This window comes from Miniopterus natalensis, chromosome 4 (genome assembly GCF_054644295.1).
Source record: "Miniopterus natalensis isolate mMinNat1 chromosome 4, mMinNat1.hap1, whole genome shotgun sequence".
In the NCBI taxonomy this organism is placed as follows: Eukaryota; Metazoa; Chordata; class Mammalia; order Chiroptera; family Miniopteridae; genus Miniopterus; species Miniopterus natalensis.
Window position 1 is genome coordinate 28,714,158 of NC_142084.1, and position 22,680 is coordinate 28,736,837.

The window sequence follows — 22,680 nt, forward strand, 5'->3', positions numbered from 1 at the left end:
CTTCCTTCTGTTTATGATAAGTAATAGTAACAATAACAGCCTCGTCCAAGTGCCCTGCGCGCACATTCGATTCTCACAAGGAACCTTCAAGGTCAATGTTTTTATTATTCCCACTTCACAGGTAAGAAAATTGAGGCAAGGAACATTAAGAAACTGCCCAAGGTCACCCAAGAATGTAAGTAGTAAAGCCAGAATAAGAACCTACTAACATTTGTGATTTCGCCCCCAATTCATGTTCATGTTCTTAAACTCTCATAACACAATAGGTTTTTCCTATTAGTCAGAACCTGTCTCTACCTGGTCAAAACAAGACCTTCAGAGGAGAAAAGCCGTCCAGTGCCAGGGAAGGTGTATCTCCTGATGGAGCAACCTTTGGGGCAGGAGAAAGAAGCCCTCATCTGATACCAAACAGAACGCCCTTCATACATGAAATGCTGGGTTTAGGTTTCTAGACTATAAAGATGAGTGAGACACGGTGCCTGTCCTCGGTGTAATTTTGTAAACTTTGTCCTTTTACAAATCTTCCAATGAAAATGTTGCAAATGATTTCTTAGAAACTTGGTCTTTTTCTGGGTAAAGTCTGCCACCATGTGGCTACTTTGTAAAACAACATTTAGAAGTGATTTTTTTTTCTTAAGCGTTTAGATGTGGAAGGGCGGACAGCAGGCAGACACAAGCTAGGGACGTGCGCGTCCGTCACTGTGACCTGCTCTCATCGATGCGGAGAGCCTGTTTCTGGTACTCGTGTTACTATGCAAAGCGCTCCCTATGACTTATTTATTTATTCCTCACTATCAGCCTTCGAGGTAGATACAACTGACATCTTTATGGTTGCAAGCACTTTTACCTTTCCTCCCTTATGGCCGGAAATCCTCAGATTCTAGACTGGTCTCTAACGTCAGTGAGCTGAGTCACTGCAGCACCACCTGACTACCATGTGCTAGCTGGATCTTAATGCACCGCCGTCTGAAATTAGATTTATCAGGGTCTATGCTTTTATTCTTCATGCCTTGAAGTCTCTAGCTTTTTAAAAATATATTAATTATATTCATCAAGTAACCAAAATGTCGAAGCTTCACTGTGCAAATCTGACATAACATTAATAGTGGTACTAGTATTAGTATAGTATAGTATTAACAGTGTAAGAACAAGTAACTGTCATCTTATTAGCAATTAGTACCTAAGGATTTCAAAGGTTTTTTTCACATTATGCCAAACAAACCACAGAGAATTCATATAACACCTATTATCAATGTGGTATTAGTAAGTACACATCCTGTGCTTATGTCATGAACTTCCTACTGAAATAAGAAATTACTATCACTGTACAAGGACGTATTATAATATTATGTAATAATAACCTACAGCAATATACTTGAAGATTAGTATTAACTGTTCAAAATTTTATTTAATTTATTATTATTATTTTTTAATATATCTTTATTGATTTCAGAGAGAGGAAAGGAGAGAGAGAGAGAGAGAGAGAGAGAGAGATAGCATCATCAATGATGAGAGAGTCATTGATCAAGCCCACACCCGGGCATGTGCCCTGACCAGGAATCAAACCGCGATCTCCTGGATCCTAGGTCGACGCTCAACCGCTGAGCCACGCCTGGCCGGGCTAACTGTTAAAATTTATGTTTTGGAGCCCAAAACAAATTTTATAAGGTGAGGTCGCCTATTTTTTATCTTCAGAGTTATTCGTGCTGTGGACCACAGTGGTTCTTCCTTTCACAGAATCACAGGATGAAAAGAATCTGTTTCTATAAAAGCTAATCCTATATGCTTTACTTTCATTGCAAAACTATTTTAAATTTATAAGTTAGGTAAAGTATCATTCAAGGAAAAGTTAATTTATTATTTCAAATGTTTTTGTTTTTTTTTCTTTATAAGGCTATGCCAGAAAGGGAAACGGCTAACCACCCTCTTTCACTCCCTCCTAAAAATTATAGGTAGAGGAAAGTCCAAAACTTCTTAAATAAGAGGCGAATCTTTTTGTTACACTCCACCCCCCATACACACAATTTATTGGCAAGAACTGTGGGCTACATCTCCAGGGAAGTTTGGGGAAATTTGAATACATTTTTTTCACAAACCACAACAAAAAAATCACCATTTGAGACTGACTGTTCTGGTTTGATCTTCCTACAATTCCTGAAAGCCTAGAATACGCTCTCAAAAAGGTAAGGTACAGTGCTGTTAGTGTTTGCTATACAAGGGATTTATGTTAGTTTGGCACTAGAGGGATACATTCCCCTCACTTTTTATATTTAAAAAATGCATCATTGTTGCACCTCTGCTTATATTCAGTAACAGACGGTCTCTGTTACTATCTGCAGCTGTCACAGGAAAAGGACCTTGACAGGTGCTGGTGCTGCGGGAAAAGGAAGCTGCCGGCATTCAGATGGGGAGTATATAACCAGTAATAATATGCCTTGAATGTATTCACTTGACGTGTTTGTCAAATATTTACTGTCTGATAGGTTTTGTTATAAGTACCAGGGATAAAGCTTCCATAAGTCAAGGCTCCCACCCATGTGAAACTTATATTTCCGTGGAGCAGACAGAGAATCCACAAGTACACAAATTATTAACGTAACTTCAGATGGTGACAAGTGCATTAAGGAAAATTAAGCAAAACACTCTAAGAGTGAGTGCTGCTGGAAGGCAAGAGCGAACCGTGCAGACGCCTGAGAGAAGAGCGTGATGCTAGAAAGAAGTAGTTAAAAGGCCCAGAGGAAGGCCCTGGCGTGGAGAGGGGGGAACGCGCGAGCGAGCGAGCGAAGAAGCGCAGGGTGATTGGATCAAAGAAGTGAGAAGGGCACCGGCTGGATAATCTGTGATTTTTGTTTCGTTTTGTTTGTCGGCTTTTTTGTTTCACTGGTCACTCGGCTAACCGTTTTAAGAAATCTGATGTTGAAAGATGTACTATCGCTTATTAATGTTGATCTAGGGCTAGTAAATTTCAAAGTACTTCTCAAAGTTTTTCTCAAACTTGAATGTACATAGCATTTTGTAAAAATGCAGTTTTGATTCAGTCAATTCTGATACTCAAGTGGGGGGGTCTGGGATTCTGTTGTTTGAACCAAGTCCTCTTTGAAGCCAGAGCTGCGGCCCTGTGCATCCCCTTCGATGAGCAGCACTGCAGGCTTCTGTGGCCCCCGGTCTTTCCTGTGCACCTGCTCGAAGTGAAGTTCTGGGCTCCTGCTTCTGTGTTCCCGATTCTGTAAGGTGCAGAGATATGTATTTTGGCAAAGAATCCCAGGAATTCTGATGAACACGGTCCATACACAGTGTTGTGGAGGGTACAGAACTGAACAACATAGACTCTGATTTTCCTTTTGTATGATATTTGTTCTCAGAAACATTTGGCTATGGACATGAAGGACCTGTTGGCGCCTGCCGGTCCCTGCCTGTCCCAGTGAATATTCATTAAATAATATTTATTGAATATCCACCCAATAAATATTGCTAGGTGGCTCTTGCCCTCAAGGATGTCACAGTCTGGAGACAAGTAGCCCAAAGGTACAGCGGAATTAATAGGAGCACGGATTTTAGAAGCAGACAAACCCACGAGCTGTGCTAAGTGTGTGAAGGCTGAACTCTCTGCTGTACTCTCTCGATAGTCTCGGCAGTAAAATGAGAGCATGGCCACCCCCTAAATCTTATGTGAGGAGTAACTGAGGTGATCTAGGTAAAGTGACCAGGAAAATGTCTGGCATAAAGGAAGTACATGGACAGCACTGGGCCATTGGCTACTGGGTATCTGAAGATATTAAAGAGTTATTTTAATTCTGTTAAGTGCAGTAACAGCATGCTGGGCATGTAAAAGTAAATAGTCCTTCAGAGGCTGAGATGTGCATTGAATTCTTATGAATGAAATGACATAATGCCTGGCGTCTGGCGTACCTGACAAGGACACCAGGTAACTTAGCTTCACCGCCACGGTGAAACGCTGCAGGGAGATGGCCCCCCAGAGGAAGGGTCTGTCAGAACGTGTGTGCTATCCGCCCACTGCTGGGGCGGGAGAGATGACTTTGTTCCGAGCAAAGCAATTTTGAGACGAGGCGGCAGCTGTGTTTTTGGAGCTGTGCGTGGAGTTCTGGCTTTTGTGTCCCTTGTTAAAATATTCTCTTAACCACCAGATTGTTTGCACACAGATCTTGTAAACATGCTCCAGAAAATGGTTCATAACATGCATTTCAAGCAAAGAAATTAAATGATCTGTGTCACCAATTTAACTCATCCTTAGCGTCCGTTTTTCCGGCTGACCGTGGCACACCTCCTCTCCGCGTCTTCAGTATGGTGCTCTGGGTACTTGACTGTCCTGACCCAACACTTACCTGGCCACGGTGCAAGTCCCCCACTCACCGTGCCCTCCAGTATGAATTATTTTCAATGAAGAAAGTTATTTAAAAGAATGCTCAAAGTTGGGGGTGTATATAGACTTCATCAACAAATACACAATAACATGCTAAATTATGTCTTCACTTGGAGCCTAAATCTTGAAATCGATATTATTTCTGCCCTCCATTTTCTAGTCGAAAGTATTGATGTCCGTGAATATTAATATGTTGTGAACTCTAAAGTGATTTGCTGACCCAAGATATTGTCTCCTGCCAGTGCTTTAGTACTTAGAAAGTTATAGTAGAGCTTTCATTCCTCAAGTGTTTTAATTATAAAATATTATCTTTCATTATGCAAAGGGTACCAGGAAGGATATTAATGAATTTAAACAATGAAATACAGCTTCTGCTTTATGCTTTTTTCTTTTTAAATACCATTTTTATCAAATATTAAATTCTCATATATACAAGAGTCTATTTATATGTTTTTTATTTTTATGTTTTTTATTGATTTCAGAGAGAGGAAGGGAGAGGGAGAGAGAGAGACAGAAACATCAGTGATGAGAGAGTCATTGATCGGCTGCCTCCTGCACGCCCCCGACTGGGGATCCAGCCCACAACCCCGGGCCTGTGCCCTGACCGGGAATCGAACCAGGACCTCCTGCTTCCAGATGGATGCCCAACCACTGAGCAACACCAGCCGGGCTGCTTTATAATTTTTGTTTTTATGGAGTGTGGTCCGCAGACTCTAGGGTTCCCCCTTCACCCATGGCCCCTGACATTCATGCTTTGTCTGACACTCTTCCCCTCAAGCACGGGTGGGACTTATGAATTGCTTCTAACCATCAGAATATGGCAAAGGTCACACGATGGACTAGATTTTTACCTGTATGTGTTATAAAAGATGGTGACCCATCTTGCTAGGAGACTCTCCTTTGCTGGATTTGAAAAGACTGCCATTTGTGAGCTGCCGCGTGGACAGGGCATGTGGCCTGGAGCGGAGGGTGGCCTCTGGCTCAGGATGACCAGGAAGCTGAAGCCTTCAGACTGGCAAACTGGAAGGGCCTGAAGGCCCCAACAGCACTGTGAGTCAGGAGACTGATTCCTCCCCAGTCCAGCCGCAGAGGAGGTTCCATTTGGCCAACACCTTGACTGTAGCTTTGTGAGGCCCCGAAGCTGTTCTCAGGACTCAGCTAAGCTGTGCTCAGACCCCTGACCCAGAGAAGCTGGCCACTAGTAACTGTACCGTTTGAAGCCACTGACTTTGTAATACTATTGTTAAGCAGCAACAGATAACCAATTCACTGAGTTTACGACCTTCCTTTTAAAGACAGAACATGACTCCTATGGGTGATTTCAGTCCTTTGCTCTCAATGAGCATTCCTGTTGAATTCTGCTACATGAGTGGGAGAAACAGCTAACATTTATTGAGCTCCTGCTTTTCTCTTACTATTTTCCAGCATGAAAAATATACCTCTCCATCATCATCCATTAAATCAGTCAAGCAATCTGCAAATCACAATGCACTTCCAGTACAGGCAGAAACGACGGCACTTAATTCTAAGAGATACCTGGTGGAGAGTAAGGCGTAGAGTTTCCTGAGCACACACTTGAGAACAAGCAAAAAATTATCACCAATTTGGCAAAATTATTAAAGATACGAACGATTGGCTTGAATGAGTATGACATGTATATCATCTCATTCAACCTTCTTGACAGCATCAAATGTCTTGAGTTATGTAATTAGATGATAAATGCAGTCATCAAAAGCGATGAAAGAGAGAGAGACAGATTCACCACTTGCAAGCAGCAGTCCGCACGAAGGCAGGAATCACAAATCATCCTCCCAGAGGCAAAGATGAAACGCGATTATCGAAGCAAAGATCCTAGTGTTGTTTTAAAGAAAGTACTTAAAAAATATAAAAAATAATGTGTCACAGGCCCACTGGAGATCAGAAAGAGTTTGGACAACTCCTTTAACATGTTCGTTATAAACTTATTACTACCAATTTCCTGACTCGAAAGCAACAAAACAATTTTATAAAATATTGCTTAAATTTAACATGTGCATCTCCAAGAGAACCTGGTGATAGGACTGTAGAATAATATTTTGGTTGCAATTACAGTAATATTCAGTGACATATTAACATGACATTAGAATTTCTTCAATCGTATTTTTTAATTTGGAGCCAATAAAAGTTTTAGCTTTTCTGAAATATTAGTCTATGACTACCTACATAGGCTTTGGTTCAACTTTACATGGCTTATTGCTTTCTTTGAATTAAATTTTATGGATACATTGTCCTGTCTGAACCTACTCTGTTGGAATTTATCCAAATTTATTTTAAAATAAATACACTCTTAGTATTTCCTTTTACATGGTCATATGGCATTTGACTTTATTTACCCATAAATATTTCAATATATTTATATTATTTTTCTTGTTTTGTTCCAATTTGTGTAGAAATTTACTGTAAGTCTTGAAATTCTATGTATGCAACTATGCAGGGCTGTTTTTAAATAAATAAAACTGTTTCCCTCCATAAAAATTGAAATTATATTTTCAGTATTTTCCTAATATAGGTACAGTGATCAGTATTTAATATTTATCTAGAACTTTTTCATAAATTGAAGTATATCTCATGCTCTGACAGATGGTTATGAAGTCACAGTTAGCGTATGATCTGATTTCTCTCATTTTTAAGTGTAGAGAACTCAATCATGGGATGTTGGAATGACTTACATGTGACCCTGTACATGGAGAACAGGAAGCAGAATCTAGATCGGATTCAATGATTGTCAGATTCTAAAACTGATCTTTTTTAAGAGCAAAAATTAAGAGCCTTAACCACAATAATATGATTGCCTATCTTATTTTAGATTAACATTGTCTTTAAATATTAAATTGTCACTTTTTATTAATTTGTTTCTCCAGAAACATCTACTTAGTATAACCACATACAAGTACTCAAACTAAAAGTCGTTTCATTTTCTATGCGTTGTTCGCTTATTTTGTGTTTACTGTTTCCTTGTGTCTTGTAACTTCAGGAGAAGGGTGGAAAGGAAGGGGTTAATCTATTCTGCCACTCCAAAATTACTACCCACAACCAAAATCATAGCTTAGTTTCTTCTCAAAATACATGTTTGCCATTTTTAATCACAGACTCGGTGATTAAGAATGGAATGAAAAAGAGACACGACTAAGGGGCAATTCAAATAAACAAAGAATTAAGATGTTGTGATATGTTTATAAAGACTAGAGACATCTGGAATATTCCAACTAAATAGTACAGATAATGCACTCTTTCTTTTAATAACAGCTTTGAGTGCTGTAAAATATCAAAATGCTAAAGTACTACCAAGGGCCTCTGTTGTTTGTCCTTTGTCTTCTAATATACACCAAGTTCTGAGTTTCGTCTTCATTCTAATGCGTATTGTGTTCACTGCTTCTGATTCATTCAATTTTAATCTTCTTTATTAGAGATAATCTATTTGTGTCCAAACAGCATTCTTTTAATCAAATCTTGATGAATTATGCTTGTCGTATATGACTATTCACTTAGACCACTCTCTGTTCCAAAGGAAGATATATGGTGTTAAATAGGAACCAGGAGATTGAGGTTCGATTCCTGGTCAGGGCACATGCCCAGGTTGCAGGCTCGATCCCCAGCAGGGGGCGTGCAGGAGGCAGCCGATCAATGACTCTCTCATCATTGATGTTTCTCTCTCTCCCTCTCTCTGAAGTAAAAAAAAAACATATTTAAAAAATAAAAATAAAAAAGGAAGTAGATATTCTGATACCAACCATAGAATTTCTCCTTTATTTGAAAGATACATGCAAGTGGATTAATATATTTTTAAAATATATATCTTTTTTGATTTCAGAGAGGAAAGGAGAGAGAGAGAAACATCAATGATGAGAGAGTCATTGATCGTTTGCATCCTGCACGGCCTCCACTGGGGATCGAGCCCAAAACCTGGGCCTGTGCCCTGACAGGGAATCGAACCACAGTCTCCTGGATCCTAGGCCGATGCTCCACCGCTGAGCCACGCCCAGTCAGACCAAATGGAATAATTTTTTTCCGCCTGTGATTGTATCAGTCAAGGCCCAGTTGCAGGAACTGTTAGGCTCGTGCTAGATTCAGAGAAGATCAGTTATTTATTTTCCCTGCCTCTGCAGCATCATGCTAATTGATACAACATAATTAAAACAGAGAAGTAGAGGGAAAAACAGAAAGAAGAAACTAGAATTAAAGTTTTCTGCATACTTATTTAGTCCCTGGGTAAAAGAAAGAAATTACACATTTAAAGGACAGATAGATGTTTATAAAGGAAAACAAATAGATTTAACAACAATAGCAGCAACAACCAAAAAATTGTCTGAGACCTCAATTGATTAAAATGGCAACAAACATGAATATTTATTTTTAAAAAAGCAAAATGAATAGCTAGTATATGAAAAATATAATAAAAATGTATGTTTAGACACCCCTTTTTATCCTTTTAAAATGGGTCAGGATTTAAGATGTGCTATATTCAAATATTTGTGTTTCTTTGTTTTGCTAGAAGGAGATAACTTTGGTTTTGATTATTGGGATATCGTTTCTGGAAAGCAATTTGGCAGTAACTAATAAGGATCATTAAAAGTTAGAATTCTTTTTTAAAATTTCTGTAATTTGGCTAAAGATGGCAGAAGCTGTGTCTGTTTTTGTTTGTCTGAAATATATCTTTATTGATTTCAGAGAGAGAGGAAAGGAGAGGGAGAAAGGGATAGAAACATCAATGGTGAGAGAGTCATTGATCGGCTGCCTCCTGCACCCCCCCAACTGGGGATCAAGCCCGCAACCCGGGCCTGTGCCCTGACCGGGAATCGAACCCTGATCACCTGGATCCTAGGTCGATGCTCAACCGCTGAGCTACGCCCGGCTGGGCGCTGTGTCTGTTTTGTTTGCCACTGTGTTCTCTGCAGATTTTAAAGTACTTGACACAGTAACTTTTCAATAAATTTTGTTGGATGAATGAATGAATGATAATAAAAGCATGAATTTTCATAGCAATATAACCTAGAAAAACCCTGAATGTCAACATTAAAGGAACAATTAAAAAATTTTGGCCAATTCATATGACAAGATATTTAGCCAATAAAGTAGTTAAATTATTTAATAGCAAGGGAATGCTCATTAAACAATAATACAACATCAAGTAGTCTTATTGTAGCCTATACTTCTTTATCTCAAATGAATTTAAAATAAAAATATTAACTGTGGGTCAAGGGTATTTGTGTTTTTAGAATCAACCCTCTGGTAGGATTCTCTTAATTCTTCACTTGCTATACATGACAAAAATTACAGTTCAAATTATTCTGTACTTTCAAAATGTTTCCTGTGTAAAAAGTAGTAAACCTAGACTGAATATATCCTTCTTAATACTTTTCTGACACGACTTATGTATTACATAGAAAGTAAAGGCGTCTATTTTCTTTATTCTCTTTATTGTAGCATAAAATTCAATGTCAGTTTTATTTTAATGTTAATACAGTCTTTGACTATTATCCATATTAATATATTTTTAGTTTGAGATAAACTGGATACTTATACCTAATACAGATCAAAATATGACCAACTATTCACATAGTATATATTTCAACAAAAGGGTAGATTGTCACAAACAGTTGTTGGACTGGGCAGTTTCTCCAAATTATGGTAGGTAATTACTAGTTTGTGGCAAATGCCACAATATCCAGAGACCTAGCCTCACATTTAGTGTAAGCAATTTCCATTCCAGTGGCTTTGCTCACATACTCACATGTACTATATTATGAAGGAGCGTAACCCTAACCCTTTATTTTGTTTCTCCCATAAGTGTGATGTTAAAAAATATGATTTTAGTTTCCATCTTGTAGCTTCAGATTTATTTACATACACTGGTGTTTCCACATAACCTTTGGAAATTGAACACTGGCCAGAAAATAAATGGTTAAATATATAAATATATACATTACACTTCTGATAGGCCTATGGAAGGAGAAAGCTAAGCCAAGTACCAAATAATAAAGGTCAGAAACTTTTCATAAAAGACTAGAAAGGATGACTATTTAGGAAAAAGATAGCGTTTGCCTCTGCCCTGCGTTGCCTTGAGGCAGTTATTGCCCGCTTCTCTGCAGTCAAGACAGCAGTGTCCTCAGGAAATAAGCAACCAGTTGCCCTTAGGCATTGAATGTCCCATCCAACTCTCTAAAAATCCCCGGGGCTGTGGGTTACAGTTCAGGGAGATTGGCACTTCCCAATCATACCACACTGCACAGTTCAAAATGCAAGATTACAGAAGGTTAAAAGGTAAAAAGGGAAAAAAAATGCAATTGATGTGAAACAGACACAGAAATTTTGACTCATGTTCAACACACTTACTGTATGGGGGTGGGCAAAAGTAGGTTTACAGTTAATACAATATAATCATTATACAGTATTTAATAAGTAAATAAGACAGGAATAAACACTGTTTCTGTGTACTCACAACTATAAACCTCCTTTTGCCAACCCCTTTTTATACATATATGTAATAAAAAAAAAAAAAAGAGAGGGATTACAAATGGAAATGATCAACAATGGTTATCTGGCAGGGTTTTCAGTACAAGGCTCATCTCCTATGCTGGAGAACAGAGGTCAGCTGCAAGTGACAGCCCGTAAGTCAAATTGGACCTGCTTCCTGTTTTCATAAATAAAGTTTTATTGGAACATAGCCATACAGACCCAATAATTTCTATATTAACTATAGCTGCTGCCACATGACAAGGACAAGGTTAAGTAGCAGTGTGAAAGAGACTGGCCTTCCAAACCTAAAATATTTATGTTCTCGCTTTTTATAGAAAAAATTTACCAACTCCTGCTCTAAACTCACAGACTGAGGCCTGGCCTTTAAAGATCCCTCCTCAGCACACATTACCAGCGCAGCTGACACCACCCGAGCAAGAGCTCCCAAGCCGAACTAACTGAACACCTAAGGAAAACAAGACCTCAGAGTAAGACGAACTGGACAACCTAGGCAACTCATAATAAGGAGAGAATTTTAACAGATGGAACAGAATCTAAAATGTGTGTTAAAGATGATGATAGATGATAGACAGATAGACAGACAGACAGACAGATAGATAGATGATTCCCAGCTGGGGTGGCTCATGGTTTGGTTCGATTCCCTGGTCTGGTCACATGCCCAGGTTGCAGCCTTGGTCCCCCATAGGAGGCGTGCAGAAGGCTGCCAGTCAATGATTCTTTCTCTTCATTGATGTTTCTCTCTCTCTCCATCTCCCTTCCTCTCTCTGAAATCAATAAAAACATATTTTTTTTTAAAGATAGATGATTGATGGATAGATATTGTCAATAGAAAGCAGAACTAAAATTTATTTAAAAATGAAATAGAAATATTAAGTATGAAAAATATGAGTTGACATGAAGAGAATAAAAGATTAATCAGTGGTAGATAGGATACAGCTGAAAAAATGAATGAGTGAATTAGAATATCAGACTGTGGAAATTTCCAGAAGACAGCAAGAGAAACTAAACTGACCTGGCTTATGGATAAGTAATATTTGAAGAAATAATGGAGATAGGTTTCCAGTTCTGTTACTATGCCAGGCTGTTATTACCACTAAAAAACACTAAGATTACTTCATTTTGCAATGTTTTCATAAAAGATCAAAGAGCTGACATGATACAATAGTTAGGAATTACCATAAAGTCTAGAAGATGAAAACCGCTCATGTTAGAGTGTTTGCCTCTGGGGCGCCTGTAAAGGGAGAGAAAATGACAGAGATGGAGAGGGGAGTGAGTAGAATAAAGATCCCTCCTCCGCATCTTCCCCTGGCGTCTAAAACGTGAACAAAATAATTTTGGACATTTAATGAAGTAATGAGGGCAAATGAATACAGATCAGGATGACAAACTGTTATAAAAACTATTTGTTTTGATGTACGCCCTGAAGTTCAAATGAACTATATGCTCTAGTTTCTTTCATGGCTGGACATAAATATATAATTTTCCCTTCAGTCTATTAAAATTGCTGAATATCTTCTCTCTTAGAAGTATCTAATTTCATGTTTAGTGAAAGCTTTCACTAAGTAATCCTTTTAAAATCATTAAGCTTTTAGTGGAAGAGCAAAAATAACCTAAATCTTGTTTCTTCTTGTATACAATCTCTATATGTCTTTACTTTCTTTCATCTTACCTTTTGGGGAGCATCTTCACTTAAATTTTTATTTATTAAGAGGAGCATCCTTACTTTTTGTCATGCATTATATTACCACAACTCTTGAAACCCAAGGGAGAAAAATAAGATAAAATGAAGGCCCTGTTCCTTGTCTTTCAGTAAAACCATTCTCCATACCATACTTTAAATTATGTACCTGGTATACATAACTTGTAATTCTACTTGTAGGTTTTATCTATAAATGAATGTGTTGCTTTAAAGTAGCTATCAGGGAAAGCTTCCATTTATTCAAATAACTGTACCATTATCTAAATAATTTTTTATAATCCTTTTTCAGAATTGTTCAAAATTTATTTTACGTACTGAATACGTACACATTTTCTGTATTATTCAATTTTGCCATATCTTGTTTTTTAAAATGAGTATATATAATATAAAATATAGATTACACAGAATAAACACGTCCCATTCCACAAAATGAAGGATTTTCAGCTGTTCCCCCAAATTAAATTCACTCCTAAATGATGCAAATACAACAGTATTGATACTAAATATGAAGGTATCCCACAGGCTCTCCAGACAAAGTTCTTGATGTCCTACAAGTACCTAAGTGTTTTCCTTCTACTCTTTGCACTTGAATCACTGAATTGTGGAGCATTAGCAAACAGCAAAAGAAAAACCCCTATTATTCTCTTAAAAGCGCACATCATAGCCACGGTTTGTAAACATTTTTGGTTCTACGTTAACCTACAAATCTTCGTCAGCTAAATTACTCCAAAATAGTGGTGTTGAGATTGTAACCTTTTTGGCAGAGGAAGTTTTGAGAAAAAGCTTAAAGATGTCTCTCTTTTAAAAGAACAGCTTCCAATGCTTTACAAAGTTTTCAAGAACTAAAACTACACAAATGGTAAAATTTAACTTTCTTGTCTGTTTCCAACTCACTCAATATATACCCTGCATATATACTGCCATGTGGACACACCGTATGTACCCAGTGGCACAGAGAGCAGAGCAACATGCAGAAGTGAGTGTTCTAACCTAAACAAAGGAACTGGGGAGAGCATTTTTAGCGTCCAGGTTTCCGTAGATGCTTTGGGTCACAGGCTGTCTATATCACAGGACTTGAATTTGCTGCCTGCTCTATTGCATTTTTTTTTTTTTTTTTTTTTTACCCTAAAGAAAGAAAGGTGGTAGGAGATTCCTAAAAAATCTTTTTTCTTTGCCACTATCCCCAGGCATGGAGGAGGAATTAGCCTTGTAATCTGATCCTTTTAAGTCTCTGCATTTAATTTTAATCAAGAAACCAGGCAACCAAAGACGTTAAGACCGACTGAACGGCAGAGGGCAGCATTTACTCGTGGCTGAATCCACTCCGGGCTCAGGAAAGTTTTACATCTGGAGGGGGTCACTGTGGCAGAAATGCATGATATATGCCCTATCTTGTATTTGCATTGCTTGGTTTAAATTCTTATTTTCGAACCGGTTTCCCTTAAAGGGAAAGGAATACTGACCTGATTCCTAGTCGCTTTATTTTTTTCTTTTATAGAAGCGATTGCATGCGTCTACAAAAACTCGCTACAGTAAAAGAGCAGGGGAGTTAATCTGAGTGCAGCACGTGGCAGGTGAGCATTTTTAAAATTTAAAGTTCATTCTATTTATTTATATTTTTCATATTTATTTCTTCCCCAGACCCTCCCCCTGCCCCCTCTCGTCCAAAAAAAAATTGGTCATGATTCCTTTGGCCACAGGATGTCAAGGGGGAAATATTCCAACAGAGATCTAAAATTCCAAACTCTGCAACAGGAAAAGGGCTCCGTCTTTCCCAAGGGCTACCATTGTTATTGTTGAAACTCTAAGGTTTGGCTACTGGCACCTGGGATCCATTTGGGAAGGGAAACAAAACAAACACCAGGTTCCCCTGGCTTTTCCTATAGGAAGTGCGAAGGGCCCGGGGTACCGAGGCCGCGGTGCCCCCCGTCGCCCGGGAGCTGGGGAGGGGAGCTGGGCGCAGGCCGAGAGCGCAGCGAGCCCGGGAGCGCGGGGCGAGCGCTCGGCGGCTCCAGAAGGAAAGGGGAGGGTCGGCTTGCGTTTCGCCGGATCCGTCGAAAGGGGCAGGAAACGGTTAAAGCCACTCTGCGCTGCGCATTCCCAGACAGGCTTTGCTTAATCCTTCCTCCCCGCTCGAGCAGCCCCTCGCCCCCCCGCCTTTCTTTTCTTTCTCTCGACCCCCTTACCCCTGAGTTATTACTAACATAACAACCGAACGGTCTTCCCTCAGACCCCGCCACTAAAGTTATTTATCTGCAAACCTGACCTAACCCCCATCTATTCTGCGGCAGCTTTTTGCTGTTATTGCTCTGACGCCGGCCAAGATTTAACCAAAAGAGAAAAAAAAAAGAAAAAAATCGCCCCCTTCCCAGCGCCTCCGACTAGCGGGGGTCCCACCCCGACCGCCCACAGTCCCCCGGAGGCCCCGGGAGTGATGAGCGTCGGGAGCAGCCAGTCGGCGGCCGAGGCGGCCGGGCGCGCGGGCGGGGGCAGCTGCGGGCCCAATGGGCAGGGCGGGGGCGGGGCCGCGGGTGACAGGCCCCGAGCGCGGGGGCGTCCGCGCGAACCCACAGCGGGTCAATGAGTGGCGAGCAAAGTTTGGGAGTCCGGCTCGCCCCGCGGTCTGCCCGCCCCTCTGTTTGTGTTTCGGCCGCGCGCGGGGCGTGTGCGCGCGCGCGTGCGGAGGGGAAGGGGCGGGGAGAGTGGGGACTCGCTGGGGCGGAGAGGGGCTCCCGAGCTCCGGCTGCGCTGCCGCACAACCTCGAGCCCGGCGGCCGAGCAGCAGAGCGCTGACAGGCGCCGTCCCGAGCCGCCGCGGGCGCCGCCACTGCCCGGCGCCGCGTGCCCGCCTCCCCCGCCGACGGCGCAGGAGAAACGGGGCCAGCCGCCCCCAAACCTAAAGCCTTGTGGATTACAAAGTGAAACTGACCCGGGACCATAAAAGCAGAGATTCACCCGGGCAGGGGCGAAGCGCACTAGAGTGGGCTCTGCCGGGGCCGCCCGAGAACGGCCTCCCCCCACCCCCCGCGGCATGCTGAGGGGAGGGGACGCGGGGACTGCGCGCCGCTGCTACCCGAGCCCCGCGAGGCCGAGAAGAACGGGGGACCTGCGCTCGCTGTGGATGTACAAATAACGGGTCGGCAGGCGCCCCGGCTGAAGTAAAATAAAAACATGCCGAGGAGCGCTGGATGCTGCCCGCGCCCGCAGCAGGGGCGGCGGCGGCGGCTGCCGGAGGAGGAGGCGGCGGAGCGCTCGGGGGCACTGGAGCCCTAGCGCCCGCGCCGGGAGCGCAGTTCGCCGGCGGCCCGCGCGCCGCCGCCGCCGCCGCCTGGGCCTCGCGGCCACTCGCACAGCTCCGCGGAGGGGCGTCGCAGCCAGTTCCCGACGGGTGGGGACTGCAGGAGACCCCGGGTCTCCAGCCTTTAGGGAAAGAATTCGCTCACCTCCGGGCTCCCTCCCGCCCCTCCCTGCGCGCAGCCGTCCTCTGCCCGCAGCGCCGCCCGCGCCGGTCCTGCCCTCCTCCGTGTCTTGGCCGCGGGCAACTTCCAAAGTTTCTGAAGAGTTATTTGCAAGGATTGCTCACACACCTTAAACACAGGCCACCTCTCCCCAGCCCTCGGCCACCCTCGCGCAAACGCTCAGACTCTCCGGATTCCGAACCAACGTGGAGGGGGGAGAGGGCGAGGGTGGGAACACTGGAGGTTTGAGAAACTTTTCTCGGAACTCGTCGGCGCCCGGCAGCGCCCCGCGGAACGCCCGGCAGCCCCTCGTCCCCGCTGCGCTCTGGCTACGCCGCGTCCAAATGGCTACCTGGATGGAACCTTTCGCCGCGGCCACTTGCTTCTGCCGGGCAGGCTGTCCTTTGAAATAGCTGAGCTCTCAGCAGGACCGTCAGTGGCATTTGCCAGGATACTTAATCCCGGTCGTTGCATTCTTTTTGCTTCACCTATTCCTTCTGTTGACCACGCCATTCTAGGGAGCCGGGACCATGGACTTGGCCTGCGCAGGCGGGGCTCCTGGCCGCGCGTGGCTCCCGCTGCCCGGCCCCTCGGTACTCCAGCTCCTGCGCGTCTTCGGGCTGCTGTCCCTGCTGCCGGGGCCGGCCCGGGTCGGCGGGGCCGAGCAGCGCCAGGTGTTCCAGGTGCTGGAGGAGCAGCCCCCCGGCACGCTGGTGGGCACCATCCCCACGCGCCCCGGCTTCACCTACCGGCTCAGCGAAAACCACGCCCTGTTTGCCATCAACAGCAGCACCGGCACCCTGTACACCACGGCCACCATCGACCGCGAGAGCCTGCCTAGCGACGTGATCAACCTGGTGGTCCTCTCCAGCTCGCCCACCTACCCCACCGAGGTGCGCGTGCTGGTGTGGGACCTGAACGACAACGCCCCCGTCTTCCCGGACCCCTCCATCGTCGTCACCTTCAAGGAGGACAGCAGCAGCGGGCGCCAAGTCATCTTGGACACGGCCACCGACGCGGACATCGGCTCCAACGGCGTGGACCACCACTCCTACCAAATCGTGCAGGGCAACGAGGAGGGCCGCTTCCGCCTGGACATCACGCTGAACCCGAGCGGCGAGGGCGCCTTCCTGCACCTGGTGTCCGAGGGCGGGCTGGACCGCGAGGTCACGCCGCAGTACCAGCTGCTGGTGGAGGTGAAGGACAAGGGCGAGCCCAAGCGGCGGGGCTACCTTCAGGTGAACGTGACCGTGCAGGACATTAATGACAACCCCCCGGTGTTCGGCAGTTCCCACTACCAGGCGGGGGTGCCCGAGGACGCGGCCGTGGGCTCCAGCGTCCTCCAGGTGGCGGCGGCGGACGCCGACGAGGGCACCAACGCCGACATCCGCTACCGGTTGCAGGACGAGGGGACCCCCTTCCAGATGGACCCCGAAACGGGGCTTATCACGGTGAGGGAGCCCCTGGACTTCGAGGCGCGGCGCCAGTACTCGCTGACGGTGCAGGCTCTGGACCGGGGCGCGCCGTCCCTCACCGGGCGCGCCGAGGCGCTCATTCAGCTGCTGGACGTCAACGACAACGACCCGGTGGTGAAGTTCCGCTACTTCCCCGCCACCTCGCGCTACGCCTCGGTAGACGAGAACGCGCAGGTGGGCACCGTGGTGGCTCTGCTCACCGTGACGGACGCAGACTCCCCCGCGGCCAACGGGAACATTTCCGTGCAGATTCTTGCGGGCAACGAGCAGCGCCACTTTGAGGTGCAGAGCAGCAAAGTGCCGAACCTGAGCCTCATCAAAGTGGCCAGCGCCCTGGACCGGGAGCGCATTCCTTCCTACAACCTGACGGTGTCCGTCTCGGATAACTACGGGGCGCCCCCTGCTGCGGCGGTGCGGGCGCGCTCCTCGGTGGCCAGCCTGGTGATTTTTGTCAATGACATCAACGACCACCCTCCTGTCTTTGCGCAGCAGGTGTACAGAGTGAACCTGAGCGAGGAGGCGCCCCCGGGAAGCTACGTGAGCGGAGTGTCTGCCACGGATGGCGACTCCGGCCTCAATGCGAACCTGCGTTACAGCATCGTCTCTGGCAATGGCCTGGGCTGGTTCCATATCAGCGAGCATAGCGGCCTGGTGACCACCGGGGCTGCCGGGGGCCTGGACCGTGAACTTGCTTCCCAAATTGTACTGAACATCAGTGCTCGGGACCAGGGCGTTCACCCCAAGGTCTCCTACGCCCAGCTCGTAGTAACTCTGCTGGATGTGAATGATGAAAAGCCAGTGTTCAGCCAGCCGGCCGGGTACGATGTGTCTGTGGTGGAGAACGCCCCGGCGGGAACAGAACTGCTGGTGCTGGGGGCAACTGACGGGGACCTGGGTGACAATGGGACAGTGCGCTTCTCCCTACAAGAGGCGGAGACTGACCAGAGGTCTTTCCGTCTGGATCCCGTGTCTGGGAGGTTGAGTACCATCTCCTCTCTGGACAGAGAGGAGCAAGCTTTCTACTCCCTGTTGGTTCTGGCCACAGACCTGGGCTCCCCTCCCCAGTCCTCAGTGGCACGCATAAATGTGACTCTCCTGGACATGAATGACAACAGTCCTGTGTTCTACCCAGTCCAATACTTTGCTCATATCCAGGAGAATGAGCCTGGAGGGAGCTACATTACCACGGTGTCTGCCACTGACCCCGACTTGGGTCTCAATGGAACTGTCAAATATAGCATATCAGCTGGGGACAGGTCTCGGTTTCAGGTCGATGCTCAGAGTGGGGTGATTTCTACAAGGATGGCCCTAGACAGAGAAGAAAAAACAGCTTACCAGTTGCAAATAGTGGCTACTGACGGTGGCAATTTACAGTCCCCCAACCAGGCAGTAGTAACCATCACTGTATTGGACACTCAAGACAACCCACCTGTATTCAGCCAGGCTGCCTACAGCTTCGTGGTCTTTGAGAATGTGGCTCTGGGATATCATGTGGGTAGTGTGTCTGCATCCACCATGGATCTCAATTCCAACATCAGTTATCTGATTACTACTGGGGATCAGAAAGGTATGTTTGCTATCAACCAGGTCACTGGGCAGCTTACCACAGCTAGTGTGATTGACAGAGAAGAGCAGTCCTTTTATCAGCTGAAAGTAGTGGCCAGTGGGGGCACAGTGACTGGAGACACTATGGTTAACATCACGGTTAAGGATTTGAATGACAACTCTCCCCATTTCCTTCAGGCAGTAGAGAGCGTGAATGTGGTGGAGAATTGGCAGGCAGGGCACAGCATTTTCCAAGCCAAAGCTGTGGACCCTGACGAGGGTGTCAATGGCATGGTGCTCTATAGCCTGAAGCAGAACCCCAAGAACCTATTTACTATCAATGAAAAGAATGGTCATGTGAGTCTGCTGGGGCCCCTGGATGTCCATGCCGGTTCCTACCAGATAGAGATCTTGGCGTCGGATATGGGTGTTCCACAGCTCTCCTCTAGTGTCATCTTAACAGTGTATGTCCATGATGTAAATGACAACCCACCTGTATTTGACCAGCTCTCTTATGAGGTCACCCTCTCTGAGTCAGAACCTGTGAATTCTCGATTCTTTAAAGTGCAAGCTTCTGATAAGGATTCAGGAGCAAATGGTGAAATTGCATATAGCATTGCTGAAGGAAATACAGGGGATGCTTTTGGCATATTCCCAGATGGTCAGTTGTATATAAAAAGTGAGCTGGACCGTGAACTTCAAGACAGATATGTTTTACTGGTGGTTGCTTCTGACAGAGCGGTGGAACCCCTTAGTGCTACTGTGAATGTTACTGTAATTTTAGAAGATGTAAATGATAACAGACCTCTTTTTAACAGTACCAATTACTCGTTTTATTTTGAAGAGGAGCAGAAAGCTGGGTCATTTGTGGGCAAAGTAAGTGCTGTAGATAAAGACTTTGGGCCAAATGGAGAAGTCAGGTATTCTTTTGAAATGGTTCAGCCAGACTTTGAGTTGCATGCTCTTAGTGGGGAAATTACAAATACTCATCAGTTTGACAGGGAGTCTCTTATGAGGCGCAGAGGGACTGCAGTGTTTACCTTTACAGTCATTGCAACAGACCAGGGGCTCCCGCAGCCTCTCAAGGATCAGGCCACTGTACATGTTTACATGAAAGATATAAACGATAATGCTCCCAAGTTTGTAAAAGACTTTTACCAAGCTACAATATCGGAGTCCGCAGCCAACCTGACACAGGTTTTAAGAGTATCTGCCTCAGATGTTGATGAAGGTAATAATGGACTTATTCATTATTCTGTAATAAAAGGGAATGAAGAAAGACAGTTTGCTATAGATAGTTCCTCTGGCCAGGTGACACTAATTGGCAAATTAGACTACGAAGCAACATCTGCCTATTCCCTTGTCATTCAAGCAGTGGATTCAGGGGTAATCTCCCTCAACTCAACCTGTACCTTAAATATTGATATTTTAGATGAAAATGACAATACCCCTTCATTCCCTAAATCAACACTCTTTGTTGATGTTTTGGAAAACATGAGAATTGGTGAACTCGTGTCGTCTGTTACCGCAACTGATTCAGATTCCGGTGACAATGCTGATTTGCACTACAGCATTACTGGGACTAATAACCATGGAACTTTTAGCATTAGCCCAAACACTGGGAGTATTTTTCTTGCCAAGAAATTGGACTTTGAAACACAGTCTTTGTACAAATTAAATATAACAGCAAAAGACCAAGGAAGGCCTCCTCGTTCATCTACAATGTCAGTGGTTATACAGGTGAGGGACTTCAATGACAACCCTCCTAGCTTTCCTCCTGGGGATATTTTCAAGTCTATTGTTGAGAACGTTCCCATTGGAACGTCTGTCATTTCAGTGACTGCCCATGACCCTGATGCAGACATTAATGGACAACTAGCCTACACGATCATCCAACAGATGCCAAGGGGCAACCACTTTGGCATAGATGAAGTCAAAGGCACTATATACACCAGTGCTGAAATAGATCGGGAATTTGCTAACCTCTTTGAGTTAACGGTAAAAGCCAACGATCAAGCTGTGCCTATAGAAACTAGACGGTATGCGTTGAAAAACGTGACCATTTTGGTCACAGACCTCAATGACAACGTTCCAGTGTTCATATCACAGAACGCCCTCGCTGCAGACCCTTCAGCCGTGATTGGCTCTGTGCTGACCACGGTCATGGCTGCTGACCCTGACGAAGGTGCCAACGGAGAGGTGGAGTACGAGATCATCAACGGGGACACAGACACCTTCGTCGTGGACCGTTTCAGTGGAGACTTGAGAGTGGCATCAGCACTGGTGCCTTCACAGCTGATCTATAACCTCATCGTTTCAGCAACGGACCTTGGCCCTGAAAGGAGGAAATCCACCACCGAACTGACCGTCATTCTTCAGGGCCTCGATGGACCTGTTTTTACTCAACCCAAATATATAACTATTTTGAAGGAAGGGGAACCCATCGGTACCAATGTGATATCAATAGAAGCAGCGAGCCCTAGAGGATCGGAAGCCCCAGTGGAGTATTATATTGTTTCAGTTCGATGTGAAGAAAAAACCGTTGGACGTCTCTTTACTATTGGACGACAAACTGGCATGATTCAGACGGCAGCCATTCTGGACCGGGAGCAAGGGGCCTGCCTTTACCTGGTGGAGGTTTACGCCATCGAAAAATCAACTGCTTTTCCCAGGACGCAGCGAGCAGAGGTAATGATTTTGTCATTGTTTCTGAATTACTTGTTATGCTTTTAGAAAGATCATTCTCTTTATAATTGTTTACCTGTATTGTTGGTGATTGATTTTTACCTATGGGAGTATATGAAAATGTTTTGGCACAAAGGCAAGCAAGAATTACATAAAGTTAGGTTTAACCCTGGTCAAAACTAAACAGTGAACAGTTCTTACTTTATAGTTCACCTCATAGCAGTCACGTGTATAAGGTGAGGCAGAAATCTTTAGCCATGTCTGAAATGCCCCCCCCATAACAAAACAACCCACGTCCAGTTACGTAGGCTGAACCCCAGCACTGAACTAAACACCTCTCAGTAAGGAGGTCTGCTAGAGAATGGGTGATTTCAGACCTCAGAAATGTCTGTTCCAAAATGAAGAACTTTGGTAGAAATCAGCCTTACAGCCTAGCTGTCTTAGGGGGTGTGACCATGGAGGACAGACTGACAGTTTACGTTCGGACAGTATTAACTTTCACACCCTCAGCAGCCTTGGCAGTTTCTTTGTAGACAATGACTAATTTCAATGTGCGGAGCCAAGTTTAGGGAGATGCCTGATTTCGTCTGCCTTGGCATGTTAGGCACTGTCCTCTGACTTACGGTAATCCTTTCTCTTCCCTCTTGACTTAAAGCATGTAATGTGCTGCGCATGATCAGAGATTGGAAGCGGTTTCTTGAGACGAGACGGTGCTGTTCAATACCATGGTATAGGTTAGGTACACGTTGTTCTATCTGCTGATGGTGAGAAGTTAGTGTTTCACAGCATAAGCCAAGAGAATTCCAAGCTTGGCCTTCCCTGGGTTATATTTTAGGATGCTACCTCTGTGTATCACTGATTTGTTTTTTAATTGAACTCCTGCCAATGTTGTCCTGATATCAACCAGAAATGATATAGCTG

General features: G+C 44.7%; 1 protein-coding gene across 2 annotated transcripts in view; it reads left to right on the forward strand.

Moving 5' to 3' along the window:
• The first annotated feature begins 15,921 nt into the window (after positions 1-15,921).
• The window catches only part of FAT4 (FAT atypical cadherin 4), a 148,149-nt gene continuing 141,390 nt past the window's right edge, over positions 15,922-22,680 (forward strand). For both annotated transcript variants that reach the window (XR_001602480.2, XM_016203322.2), the window contains exon 1: positions 15,922-21,762. Coding sequence is in view for 1 of the 2 variants with exons in the window: in XM_016203322.2 (XP_016058808.2) it covers positions 16,585-21,762 (5,178 nt within the window). In the remaining variant the exon portion in view is untranslated. The remainder of the gene's footprint in view (positions 21,763-22,680) is intronic.